The sequence below is a fragment of the Eschrichtius robustus genome, chromosome 17 (genome assembly GCF_028021215.1).
Source record: "Eschrichtius robustus isolate mEscRob2 chromosome 17, mEscRob2.pri, whole genome shotgun sequence".
NCBI lineage: Eukaryota > Metazoa > Chordata > Mammalia > Artiodactyla > Eschrichtiidae > Eschrichtius > Eschrichtius robustus.
Genome location: NC_090840.1, coordinates 71239985 through 71254801, shown reverse-complemented (window position 1 = coordinate 71254801; position 14817 = coordinate 71239985). Strand labels below are relative to the sequence as shown.

Here is a 14817-nt window from a genome sequence, read left to right as displayed (position 1 = left end):
GATCTAAAGGCACTGAACACATATATAACCAATTGGTTTAAGGGACTATTTTTTGGATGTGGTATAAAACTCAGAGCCTTGATGTTTATTTTTAAAAAGTCGTCAGTTGAATGGATGTTGACTATACCTTGGCAAATTTATAGAATAACTAGAATAAAGTCTTAACTATCCCCAGCTTTTAATCTGTTTCACAGTCTTCCTTCAATTCTCTTAATCTGGAATTCTCTTCCTTTCCAAGTTAGTTGTCCTCAACTTATTTAACTAATGTTTATTGAGCATCTACTGTGCACTAGGCATTTTGCAGTGTGCTGAAGATGTAAATAGGAAAAAAAATGAAGCTAAATATATTTTTAAAATAGGTATTAGTTCTTCCTAGTTACACTTCTGTTTTCTCAGGTCATTCAGATTATGTACTAGATAGGTAGGGTGAGATGTGCCTTTGGTAGGAAGAGATCAAGTTACATTTTCATTTAAATCAAATATTGTTTGTTTTATTTGGTGAAAGCTATCAGGGATACTGATGTGTTGATGGGGGAAAGAGGACTTTGAACACAGATGTCTAAGACAGATGAGATAATCACATTTTCCTAACATTTGTTTAAAAAATTGTTTAGTGAGTGTAAGTGACCAGATAGCTTCCCTGATATTTGATTCAGAACACTTTTTATTATTTCTAATATGGAGATCAATTTTATGGTATCAGTCGTTAGGTCTAAGAGAGAAAAAGATTGATGTCAATAGTAATTTAACAGGTAAAACATGGTACTCATGTATTTATTTGTTCTGTCATTAACTGTATGTAATTTGTACGTGTGTGCGTTGCCAATAAGGAAACACAAAAGCCTAACACAATTAATTTTACATGTTATGTGTTTTTTATTTTGTTTTTTCCCCAGTATATCTTCCACCAAGTATATAAACAGAGGACAAGCAGAATCTTTTGTCTATGGGGAATGGAAAGCAAATTCCAAAACTTAAATCAAATCTATTTATGAGAGTTTAATCATATGGTCTGTTTTTGTCATTTTAAAATTATAGAAATCTTAAAACATATTTTTCTGTTTTTGATGTTTTTCAGTATTCATCCACAATGCGATACCTTTCATAGGGTTTGGCTTTTTGGATAATGCAATTATGATTGTTGCAGTAAGTTCTTTCAACCCTTCTATTTTGAGTTAATAAAGAAATTAATGTGGTCTAAATTTTCCTAATAATTTACATATTGTAGCTATAAAGTTTTAATTAATATCATAATGAGCAAGGCTATTTTAAACTATATTTCAGGTTAATTAGACTGTAGCTCAATTTTTAAGGCATCATATCTATTAATCATCAAGACTTTTGGTAAAGCATTGACAATAATAAACACATATTTATTGGGTCTATTTTATCCTGTTCTAGTTTCAACATTCTTACTAAAGAATAAAGTATGTAAAATTTTCTAATGTTCTTTCATTGTATCAGCAGTTCTCATCATGTGTATGTTATTAATTAGTTCCTTGTCCAGTTTTCCCATACAAAAGTGTTTTAAAGGGTGTTTGGATATACAGTCTATCCATTTAACCCAAAGATGATTTAAGTTTCAATTCAGAATACTGTGAATAATAAACCCTTCAGTCTTTGTTCCATCGTAGTGTTAAAAAGTTCTCCTTTGCTGAAGTCATTTTAATTTAAGGTTGTTTCTTGCAAGTATTGTTTAGTCTCAGGGATGGCTGATTTATCTTTCTTACTCTTCTGTGACACTTTTTGTCACTAGATAACCAATATTGGATCCAGATTATAAAGTCATGATGAAAATGCAGGTCTTCTGAAACTGCCCAGTGCTCTATCCACTTCTCTTCACTGACTCAAACTTTTAAAAAGCTCTATAAATTCTAGATATTTTGTAGGAGACCGCTCAAAAAAGAAATGGAATGATTTTAGGATTATTGAATGTGAGGGAAATATATTTGAGAGATGCCAGGGTTTTTTTTGTTGTTGTTGTTTGTTTTTGTTTTTTGTTTCGGTGTTTTGGAGGTCACATGTACTATAGATGGATACAAATAGAATATTTAGTTTCAAAATAGGGATAAAAGTATAATTTACATAGTATGGATTATAAAATTTGCTTAAAAAATATCTAAAATTGGTTCATTCAAGAATGGTTTTCTTTGGTATGTAGTCTCACCTTATGTCCAGATTGATAGGGATCAGATACCCAGAAAGTCTAGACATTCACCTGGTTGAGGAAACACAGGGTTCACACAGCAGGAAGGTATCTTGCTCCTTAAGCAGTCACAGAAGATACTGTAGCATGCACATAATTTGAAGGTGATAAGCACCCATTAGATACATAATTCTTTAGCAAAGTTGTCTGGTAAGAGCCTCTAAAATACAATTTCAAAACGCTAGTTTTTTTTGACTGATTATGACATTTTCCTATTATGTATATAAGAATCAAGTTGGCTATTTTATATATCTGTGAATATGAGAAACTTATTCAACCATACCATACTACCTTTTCTGAAATTACTAAAACCTTGAGTTGGTTAGATTATTTAAATAGTTAATGTAAATAAAGTCTAATTGTAATGAAAACCCCACTATGATGAATTTATAAGCTATAGTTTAAGATTTGATGTGTTCTTGAATAGATTGTCTGAATTAAAGCTTCTCTGTTTCATTTTTACACTCAATATTTTAGATTCTCTTTATTGACAGCTGGTACCTCTCGTTCTACCATCTTAATAATCATTTGTTTTTTTCACCTCAGTTGGGCAGACCTTAGATATTCAAATGATGAAAGACTGTCCTTGCTACAGGGAAGTGTTGAGATGATATATTTTACATAAAGAGGGGTGCAGGGAGATTTTGAAGAGATATCAGAATAGGGAAACTGGGTAGTTTCTTAGATCCTGAATAAGACCTTCACAGTATGGTCTTATTATTTCTTTGAAATAAATATCTAAAGTAACAGATATCTGTGTTTAAATACAGATACCAACAAGACAAAACAAACAGAACAACCACATTCTAGAGTCAAATTATTGTAATGTTCCTATTTTGTATTACTCAGGCCTGTGTCTCATTATTAGTGTAACTGAGAGTGGACTATTTTTCCAGGCCTGAGATGGTTGACTCTAATTCAGTAATATTTGTTTTTCTGGTTTACATTGAAATCCAGTTTCAGGAACGTATCACCCGTTTTTTATTTATATAGTACTGAAATAAATAATTAAACTACTGGCTTAAACCTGATTAAGAGTAATAGATATGGCAAAAAATATTATCCTGTGATAATTGCAAAATAATTCAAGAACAGTTAAATTTTCCAAAGAGGCTTTTTAATAGACTGCTAAGACTAAAATCCATAAATAATATAACTGTAGGATCTATGAAAAGGGAAATAAATGAACATTATTATCTTAAGAATGTTTTTCACCTTTTTTTTTTTAAAAAAAAAACAAAACAAAACACTGATTGCCTCCAAACATTGTAGGATAGCTATGACTGTTTGAAGATAGTATGTCAATAAGATATTTCATTCTTCTTTTCTATTATGCCATTTGATGTTTTTCCTGTTCGGTATACTCTCTTAACTGCTACCCTAGTTGTAGTCATGTAAACAAATTCCTATATAACTTCTCATAGTAGGCTTGACCTTTATTCTTGGCTGCTGTTCATACTAAGCTTTTGATTTCATAGTTTTTTATTAAATTTTTATATTATTGGGATTGCTTTTTATAACTTATGTTATAGTGGGTTTGGGGGGGATTATTTTTCTTACAATTTAATTAGGATAGAATTGATTAAAATTCTAGCATAGATTAATCATATTAAGGTGATGAACCAAGTATAACTTTAAGACAACTAGTATTAGGTTTATTTATAATTTCTACCTCACCTGTTAACATAAAATTTGATGTAACTATGGGAAAAAGGAAAGGAGTGGATAGTCCATTGCCTTCAAACCGACCTTGACTTTATATGAGGCTTTTCATGCTGTTTGAAGGATCTTCACGTTTCTTAAATTCAACCAAATGATTAAGCACTTAAATGCTTTATAAATACATGTATTGGCAAACAGATTTTTGGGGGGTCATTTCTAATGATTCATTTCTAATGATTCATTGATGTTAAAGATTCTGTATTTATTTTTTTATACACTATAGCTGTCAAGTGCTTCTCTTCTGTAGTAATGCTCCTGATTTTTTGGGTTCCATATATAAAGATACTTCTTCATGCCTCTTTTCTTCTTCAGAAATCTGTTTCCTTGGGTATCTTTACAACCTTGTAACTTTAAGTGCCTGGGAGACTTTTGTACATCATGCTGTTTGGTCCATACTCTACAAGAATTATATTTTAAAGGAGTGGAATCAACAGGCCTGGGGGAAAGAAAATTGAGGAAATTAAACTTAGCTTCTCTTCAATTTTGTAAATAATTGAGTAATACAATATTTCTATATTACCAGATAGGACATTCTTTTTTTTTTTTTCTCCACAAATATCATTGAGATTTGTAGGGCATTCTTTTTTATTCTCCATAAGTATTACTGAGATTTTTTAAAAAGTTTTAGAAATTTTCAAGCATCAGTATTCAAGAGAACTTTTGAAATTAAGTCCACTTATGGCCGAATTGTGTAAGGATTAGAACTGAATTAGCACAGTAGATTGTAGGATTTCTTCTTTATTCTATGCAATAATCCATTAGAATGGTTTAATCTTCTTCACTTCAGTTCCTTCTCTTTAAAGTAGAAGTAAAAATACGAGCCCCTCTTTTCTTTAGAGAAATGAGATAGACATAGAAAATCTTAAACTCTCAATAAATTCAGTGGAAATACAGTGGAACCTCATTTTTGCTGTAGCTCTATTGTATTAAATGCTATTGTTGCTTATAAATGAATCATACAGTCTCATTACTTAACGGTTAAAGAACTAAGTGTTTTAAGGATAATTTTTGAAGTCTGATTTTTTGGGTCCCTAGAAACTGGTTTTGTCTGTCTTTTAAATCTTTTATAGGGTAAATAAATATCAATAGTATAGTTGTATCATTCAGAATTTAAAATTTAGGTGAGTTGGTTGTCTTTGTGTTAAAAGCATTAAAACAACTTTCTGTGGTAAGAAAATATAAATTCTAGATTATTAATTATGAATTATATTGCTATGTGTGTTGCTATTTTTTATTTTTATGAAAGCCTAATTTTAATAAATAAAATATTGATGTTATTTCTGCATGAATGCATATATTGGGTTGGCCAAAAAGTTCGTTTGGGTTTTTCCATAACCTCTTATGGAAAAATCCGAATGAACTTTTTGGTCAACCCAATATTTAATAATTAAGTGAATTGCTGTAGTATATGTGTATATTTATGCATATTTTATATGTATAATTTTGCTGATAACACATTGATTATTTTACCTCTTTTTATTAATGTTTTGCTATTCTTTGATAGTCACTTCAGTTTTAATTTTTAAGATTAATTTCTTTGTAATCATTTTTCAGGGAACCCATATTGAGTTATCTATTGGAGTTATTTTGGGAATTTCAACTATGGCAGGTATTTAATAATAGTAATGTTATTATTCCATTGTATATTTATGAAACATTTTAGTAGGTTAGGTTTAGAAGAGGATACTTTATTTGAATGAGTTTATTCACTGAGATGTCTCTTAGTTTATCTACGTAATCCTATTCCTCTAATTTTTAATTTCGTATATGTAGCACATATTTTTCTGAGAAAGTTTAGGTACTTTAAGTTAGTTAATGGGTAACAATAATCTACTAGATTGACTATATTAAAATTTTTTTTCTCTGAATTCAGTGTTACCCTAAAACCTTCCTACTCTTTTTCTCTATCAAATTATTTATTTTCAACTTGGGCAGAAAAGTCAAGGAAGGAAATACAAGATTGAAAATATAATTTGGTTCTATCTCCTCTTTCCCCCCAAATACCACTGTACTCTTCATGATGGTGACATTTGGGAATGATTCTGTGTTGTTTTATTCTATGGAACACGTGAAGTAGATGAGTTAATGAAAGAGACATTTCCTCTCCTTGATTTTCTTGAATGTCATAGCTGTACATATAGCTTTACTCTTTAACTTTCAAGTATTCAGATTCCCTTAAATATTATCTGAAAGTTAAACTACAAAATATTGTACAGGTGTTTTAATACTGAAACCAAAATGGAAACTGGCTGCCACATTAGAAAAAACCTACTACTTGATGGAGGTAGAATACTATAATCTCAGAAATATTGTGTTCTATTTTGGAGATCTCAAGATTCAGAGCTGTCGAATGAACTACTTTGGATATTGTCATTGTAGTTTAGAAATGTGATAACTCTTCCAGAGCAGTGCTTTATTGATTTTTCTGACTTCTATGTAATAATTCACTTGTCCATTTTTCATTTTTTTAGCTGCTGCTTTGGGAAACCTTGTGTCAGATTTAGCTGGTCTTGGGTAAGTTCATTCATTTATTCATTTGTGCATGTGTGTACTTGCTCTATTTCTCTTCTTCATTCTCCTTTAATTGAGAAGGATTTTAAAAAGGGACATTTATTTTTGCGTGTGTGTTTTATAACTAAATTTTTAACTTTAATGTTTCTAAATCAATAGCACTAAATCTTTGGTGTGCATCAAATATAGATGTCTCGCTCACATCCCAGTCATGCAGAATTAGTGTCTCTGTGGATGGGACACTGACATTTGTGTTTAATAATCTTCTCAAGCAATTCTGATATGTGCAAAATTTTTTCTAAAACTACCATAAGGTAAGTTGAATTTTCATTTACTGAAGTGTTTATATGTATTTTATAAACATTTCCAAGGGTGAGACAGGACTAAAAGTAAGAACCCCTATCATTATTTCACCCCCACCCTCCTCCCACTAAACCCAAAGATAAGAAATATGGCTCAAATGTGAGGATACTGACTGGGCATGTTTTCTAGGGAGAGGGATTTTCAGAGAATAATGGCCAAAACATACAGGGACTTGGCTAGTTTTTTCTCTTTTTATTCCATGTGGCAGGAATGATGAAACAAACTGAGGATGCCTACTTGGAAAAGGCCAGCTTTCTCTCTTTCTGTTTTTACATTCTCTCTTCTAAGCGGCAGATGGCCTGGGCTGCTTCCTGAGCTTGGGGAAGCCTGGGAAGTATAAATTAGACTAAGTTGGCATTAATTTTTGTGATAAACATATTTTCTCTTGCTCAGTCTTTGGTTCTGTTTCTTCCTTTTTTGGTTCATTAGAATGGTAAGTTTTGAGATTTGGATCTGGGTCTAGTAGAGGTCTCCTTAGCCCTATAATCTGGAGAAAAGCAGCTTTATATATGACCTAACTCTATATATTAGACTTCTGCACTGGAGTTTGGGGCCAAAGCTAATGTTAAAAACACAGTTTCTTTGTTCTGGGCCAAAGCAGAAATTTTATATTCCTGGAATTCCTGACATAAACCTGTAATGATATTACCCCTTAAACATTCCATTTCCCAGTTGCCAACATTAAGGTTAATAATGATAATATTATATAGCTACTGTGACAGCTTTCTATATTTAATAGAATCAAATGATCTAATAGATCTCTAAGGCCATTTGGTTTTAGATTGTATCATTAAACAATTATTTTTTTATTAGAGATAAAGATTTGTTGGGAGTCTTATATTTAAGAACTACTTCTCCTCTGCCTTTTAAAAATAGCATTAGGTAACAAATACCACATTTTATCAATCTTAGTTGCACAGGTTTTTAGAACTTAACGTATCTGACATTGGGATCCATCTTATAATTGATGGTATGCATAGTTTAATTGGCAATTTTTTTTCTTTCTTACAGTTCTTAAAGATTGTATCCAATAAGCAATGGCAACTTAGAATTGATAAATACTTGCAATTGCCCTGAAAATTGTAGGCTGTTTTTCTTAGTATATCAATCTGATAAATTTTGGAAATTTTTGTTTTCTGATGATAGTTATTAACTTATATGTTAAAGTGCTTTGCTTTGAATTTGGAATAAATGAATAAATTAGAAGTGTTGTAAAAATTTTTATATACCTTTAATTGTTCTTTTTAAGGTAATGGTAGAGAATAATTACTCTAAGTTAATTAATTTACCTGTGTATTAAATATGTCAGTCTGAAAAATTTTAAACCAAATATATTTATACACAATGAAGATGAAAGTTGTAAAAGAATGTTTATACCATTTCTAGAGTGCCAATTACAGGTATAGAATTATCTTATCTTTGTAGTAATTAGTTTTTCCTATGTGAGGACATAGTGTGTCTCTTTAAAAACTTATATTCTGTCCTCTTGTATTTTTAAAGACTTGCAGGCTACGTTGAAGCTTTGGCTTCCAGGTTAGGTCTATCAATTCCTGATCTCACACCAAAGCAAGTTGACATGTGGCAAACACGTGTTAGTACACATTTGGTGAGTACTTTATATGGCTTATGACGGTGAATTTGGGTAGCCAGAGCAAGACACTGTATTCAGTCCCTTGAGAAATTTGAGACTAAAATTGATTTGAGTGGAATTTTTAACAAAAACTGTCCAAGCCTTGGCAGGTTCAGAAAAGCAGTAATTTTTTATTGACTATTTTTTGTAGGTATACTTGATTTTTGAAAAATTCTTTGTATGATTCAGTTACTGTTGAGGAGTATCAGTTACGTGCTGAGACTTAAGGACATAAAATGAGTAATAGACTATAGTTCTTTTTAAGGATTGTGTAGGTAAGGAACCAGACATATTAAATAAATTATAATTTAGTGTGACATATTCAGTAATAGAATTATGCACCAGATATAGCAGAAGCACCAGGAAAAGAATTAACTCTTTGTGGAGAGAAATTTCTTTTGGTGTGGAGATTTCTTGGTGAGTATTAGATCTAAGCTTATTTTGAAATTATTGATGAGACATTTACTAGGTGAATGAGAGAATTCCAAGTATATTGACTAGCAAGTAGAAAAGCATGAAAACTAACTGGAAGTTCCTAGCGGAGAGAGACAGACTGCATCTGCTTGGACCCTGTCTGTCTCCCTGGTACCTAGCATAGAGTTTGGTACTTTGTAGATTCTCAGTAAATGTCTGTATGAAGACATAAAACTTAATTCAAAAGTGTATAACCTTAATAGTCATCATAGGAATGCATCATTTAAAAATCATTTATAAAAATTAAAAAATATTTTTTTAATGTGGGTGAGATCGCAGAAAAATTGTGTGTACGTATACATATAAATATATTGCAATGGGTATACACGTATTTGCAGTTTTGTCTAGAATAGATAGCATGGCAGTATCGTATGATTATGCACAAATATTCATATTATTTGATTTTTAAATAAATCATTGAGGAGGAGCTATACACAGAAATGTTTATTGTTCTGTCATTTGCAATGGTGAAAAAGTAGCAATGATTTTTAATGGTAAGGAGAGCTTGAATTCCCTGGTGGTCCAGTGGTTAGGACTCGGTGCTTCCACTGCATGGGGCCCGGGTTCAATCTCTGCTCAGGGAACAAGGATCCCACAAGCCACGCGGTGTGGCCGGGAGAAAGAAAAAAAAAAAAAGAGCTTTACGTAGATTATAAGTCCATCAATTCAGTGGAATTTAGAAGTTTTTTTATTAAGTTTATGAAACAGTTTGGAAAGGAGTTTATTATAACATGTGTGGCTGTGGGGGGAAGGAATAAGGCAGAAAACAAAGCTATGTTTACATAATGATTAGACCTACATATAATTAGGTGTACATGGGGATAAATATTGAAAAGGAATATATACAAAGGGTAGCAAATACAAATATGTTGAGAGTACTTGGTGAGATATTTCCTTTCTTCCTATCTCTGACATTTTTAAAAAGTGTTTTTCTACTTGAATACTTCTCTAATGTTTTTTTTTTTTTAATAAATTTATTTATTTATTTTTGGCTGCATTGGGTCTTCATTGCTGTGCGTGGGCTTTCTCTAGTTGCGGTGAGCGGGGACTACTCTTTGTTGCAGTGCGCGGCCTTCTCATTGCAGTGGCTTCTCTTGTTGCGGAGCACGGGCTCTAGGTGCGCGGGCTTCAGTAGTTATGGCATGCAGGCTCAGTAGTTGGCGCATGGGCTTAGTTGCTCCGCAGCATGTGGGATCTTCCTGGACCAGGGCTTGAACCCGTGTCCCCTGCATTGGCAGGTGGATTCTTAACCACTGCGCCACCAGGGAAGCCCCTCTAATGTTATTTTTATGGCAATTTGAAAAAAAATTTTTTTTTCCTTGTTGCTTTGAACTTTACATATTATTTGTTCTAGAACCTTTTGTACATTATTTTTATATTTAAGTTACTATGATCAAAAGAAATACAGTCACAGTTGAATTTTATAGTACATAGTAATTTTTAATTTTTATCAGATGCTTAAGCAAGGATTCCTCTTACGGGGGTAAATTAACTGTCAAAAAATCTTTTCTTTTGTTTCCATAGGGCAAAGCTGTTGGGGTGACTATTGGCTGCATTCTAGGAATGTTTCCTTTGATTTTCTTTGGAGGAGGTGAAGATGATGAAAAACTGGAAAAGAAAAATTAACTCTCTTAGGATACCTATAAAAAGATGTAAACTAATGTACCTCAATTATTAAATATGCTGTCACAACATTTAGGAATTAAGACAGTAACAGTGCATAGATATGGGATCAACTAATTCAGCATGTATTATGGAAAACACTAACTTATTGTGGCTTGGTTTTCTTAGGACATCTTTTTTAAAAAACTTTTGTGTAAATTGTTGAAATGCTTTTTCATCAATGGCAGTCAACATTTTACCTTTTCTTTTTCTTTCTTTATACACCAAAATATCATTTAAGTATCAGTCATTGATGTGCTGTGCTGACTTGGGGTTTGCCTATTTGTTACTTACCATGTGTACATGCATGAAAGCATTTTCTGTTGTTGTTCCCTTATAGCTACAATTCAACCTTAAGATTTTTTCCAAATTACTAAAGATGTTTAACATCAGTTAAAGATTTTTTTTACTCTTTTTGGCAACATCAATTTTGTACTGTTTCACAGTAAACATTTACAATCATATAATTTCAGTCATTTAAAAAAAACTCTCACATCTATTCAAAATGGACAGAGAATTTAAGTATTTTAAGTACCTATCACTCATTTTAATTTTCAGACCTTATTGTCTCAAGAGCCGGAGATTAATCAGGATGAACAATTATGTGGTCTCCCTACTACATAAAACCATATATGTTAACAAGTGTATTATTTTGAGTTGGTTTTTTTACCAATTTAATTTCTCAGTTTTGAATAATACATAGTGATTTCTGACTCCTAAGGGAAAGTCATTATTTTAGAGTATTTTTAATGGGGATTGTGGAATTAAGGTGTGAACACTTGGAAAATTAAGAGGCAAAAAAATTTTTTTTTCACAGAAGTATAAAATGGAAACTGTCAAGAAGGTTTATGGTATGAGTGGTGAAGTTGAGGTGATATTTGTAAGGTTAATAAAATACAAATAATACTGTTTGGGAAGGCTTTTCTCCCCCCCAAATGTCTTCTCATCTGAATTGAATGAGTTTGAGTACTCATAATTTTGACATTGTTATAACTTCTTTAGCGGATTTTATTTCTGGATAACTTCTTTTGAGGTGAAAAATAAATATTTTATGTTTTGCTTTTTGCTATATATAGCCTAGTGGTCAAAAGACATATGAGGAGAAATTCTTTCTCCCTTTTTTGGTCCCTTTTCTTTTTTTGTGGTCTTTAAATCATATTTTAGATTGAAGTTACTTATGTCCAGTCTTGTGTATCTGATTTAGGCAAGATAGGATTCATATCTATACTTGTGAATCATAAATTTTAATTTTATGAACCCTTAAAGTTTGTTAGCATGTGGTCTGTTACACAGGCTAAAAAATTACTCTTAATTGTAAGAGTAGTTGAACACATCATGGGGGAGAAAAACAGAAATTAAAGTTACTATTTGGGCCACTGAAATTATTTATTTTGCTAAATAGATGCAAAAGAAGGGAAACTTAAAGATGGCTCTATTTACAGCTACCTTATTTTTAAAGTTTTATTTGCACATATTTACTTTGAGGTCTTATTTTCAGAGGAGCTGTTTTTTCTCACAAGGCAATTTGTCATAAATTCTCTTCTGTGTACTTCAAAATGGTTTTAGTGGTGTCCTTTAATCATAGAATATAAAAATAAATATATAACATTCTTATTATGTACAAATACTATGACAGCCTCATTTGATCAAATTAGAATTTTAAAACTTAACATTTTAAATAGAACTGTGGTTTGTATCTTCCACATAATACCACAGACACACCAAAATTTTTTTTTTAATTATTTCAGATGATAGGATTAGAGTGATTATTTTAAAAAAAAAATTTTTTTTTTTGGGTAAATGTTTAAGTGCTTTTGTCCCTAACTGTATTGCCAGTCCTTTCTGTTCTCTAAAAACATATTTTATTGTGGTGCTTAAATTTTCTTTTTATTAATTAAATCCCATATCCAGAAACTTTGCCTGTGAGTTTAGAAAGGGCATTTGATGAGTGCTTTCATTTTTTTTGCTCGTGAAAATAACCCAGTCCTACAGAATCTTTTTAGCTGAGCGTCTGTAGAATTATTTAAAATGTCAAAATATGGAACATATAACCTTCATATTGAAAAGTATTTTAATTTATGGACACAATAAAAATTTGCATCATTCAGGTAATTAGTTAAAAAAAAAATGGAGCCCTTTTGTCCTTAAACTAAGGTACACATTTTTTTCAAGATCTTATTCTATACTAGTATGGTGCTTTGCACAAAGTGACTTCTGAAAAATGGTTCCCTTTAAGATAATGACTTCATATAATCATTGTTTCATATTACTTGTCACGAGGAATTTTATTTCAGATTGAAACTGGAATTCTTATTTCTCATATTAGCTGTTTCTTTTTTGGGAGCAACTATAACTATGGTTAAATGCAACGTGAGCTGTGTCAGTACTCTTTGTTTGAAATTCATGTTGTCTGTGTATTATGATTTATTGACTTGTTTATGCATGTAAATTGGGTGCATTTTGTTGGCACTGTATGTTAAGTGGTGACCAATGTTTTTACAAAGGAATTGAACAAAGAAAAATACCTTTTAAGAAATTTTGGAATGTGGTTTTGATTTTGAAATTTGATTTTCTTCCTAATCTCAGAAAACCCTGGTTATTCTGTAGCTTAAAAGAAATAGGATTAATAAATGCAGATTTGTTACAGGGTTGTAGCAGTGACACTGAGACAGTAAAATGGAACTATTTACCATTTCCCTGAAGTCCACACTTGAGATACAACATTACACATTATGAGAGAAGGATGATTCCCATATTGAGATAATTTGATCTTTAATAGGATGTCAAAAAAGCTTTAGATAGAGAGATTGGCGAAAATTACACTGATGGGTATTTATTTACAGCAGAGATATCCAAGCCTTCTATATAATAACACCTCATTTACTTTACTCCGTTTTTCCAGAAGATGAATTTTGAAGGTAATGAAAGTTTTATCTTTTACACCAAAAGTTCAGGTAAACCATTTTGAAGTAAATCTTCCTAATTTTAGAATTATATTTTCTTGCCATCTTACGAGTGTATTAAATGTAATATAATGTAATCTTTTTCTTAGTGGCTAAGTGTCATCTTTATGGACATTGTTATTGTGCTGTAATGCAGTACCTTGGGAATCTGGTTTTTATAGTTTTTCATTTTCCTCCCATTTTTTTGCTGCTGTCACTTCTGGCAATTGCTCTCTCTCTCTTTAATTTGCTGCTTCTTGGTTGTGTGGACTTAGAAGCTAGATAGTCAGTCTTACCCATAAATTATTTGGGAAATATTAGAAAATAGTCTGTGGAGCCTGAGTGAGATGATGATGTCAATGATGATGATGATGGTAAATACAATGTTAGCTCCCTTTTATTAGGTACTTATTTGTTGCTATGTACTGTAGTATTTTACATACATAATCACATTTAATCACTGTAATAACAATGTTAAGTTGGTGCTGTTATCATCCCTATTTTGTATCGGGTGAATTGAGACGTGGAAAGGTTAGTTTGCCCAGGGTGTCACTATTCATAAGTGGACTAGAGTCTGGTTTTGTCCAGGTGTGAAGTCTGTGTTCTGAACAACTTACTATGCAGTTGGGACATCAGTTGCATGGACTCTGTAATGTCTGTTCTCTGTTCAGTTTCCTTTCTGCCTCTATATTTATGGAGTTATTTTCTCACTTGCAACTTAAGGGAATTGTACTTAAAATCTCCAAGTCCATTGAACAAATCCTGTGTTTTTGGTTGCATATTATGTACTAGGAACTGTTCAAGGCTCTGAATGAACAGCCAGAACATCCGTATTCTCATGAAGGTTATTCTGTGGGGGGCATGAGTTGGGGAGGAGAATATAGGAAAGCAAATGTACACTTAAATAGTGGTGATAAGTTCTGCAGAGATAAATGAAACAAGGGGGATAGAAAGTACCGGTGGTCATACGTGGGTGCTTATTTTTATACAGGGTGGTCAGGGAAGACCTGAAAGAAGTGAGAACATACACAACACAGATATCTGGGAAGAGAAGGTATCACGCTACATTCTAGGAAGTTGGTGTTAAGAAAATCCCCACCATATGAAATATATTTCAGTTTGGAATGCATTGTAAGATTTTTTTGTTTTTACTGAAGTATAGTTGATTTACAATGTTGTGTTAGTTTCAGGTGTACAGCACAGTGATTCAGTTTTATGTATATATATAATTTTTTTTTCAGATTATCTTCCCTTATAGCTTATTATAAAATATTGAGTATAGTTCTCTGTGCTATACAGTAGGTCCT

General features: G+C 31.8%; 1 protein-coding gene across 1 annotated transcript in view; it reads left to right on the top strand.

The window, feature by feature from the left end:
• Positions 1 to 13104, top strand: part of TMEM65 (transmembrane protein 65) — a 53269-nt gene extending 40165 nt beyond the window's left edge. Inside the window, exons 3-7 of the mRNA XM_068526036.1 lie at positions 1079 to 1146; positions 5483 to 5537; positions 6400 to 6442; positions 8303 to 8408; positions 10431 to 13104. Coding sequence (XP_068382137.1) covers positions 1079 to 1146; positions 5483 to 5537; positions 6400 to 6442; positions 8303 to 8408; positions 10431 to 10532 — 374 coding nt within the window. The 3' untranslated portion in view covers positions 10533 to 13104. The remainder of the gene's footprint in view (positions 1 to 1078; positions 1147 to 5482; positions 5538 to 6399; positions 6443 to 8302; positions 8409 to 10430) is intronic.
• Positions 13105 to 14817: the final 1713 nt, after the last annotated feature.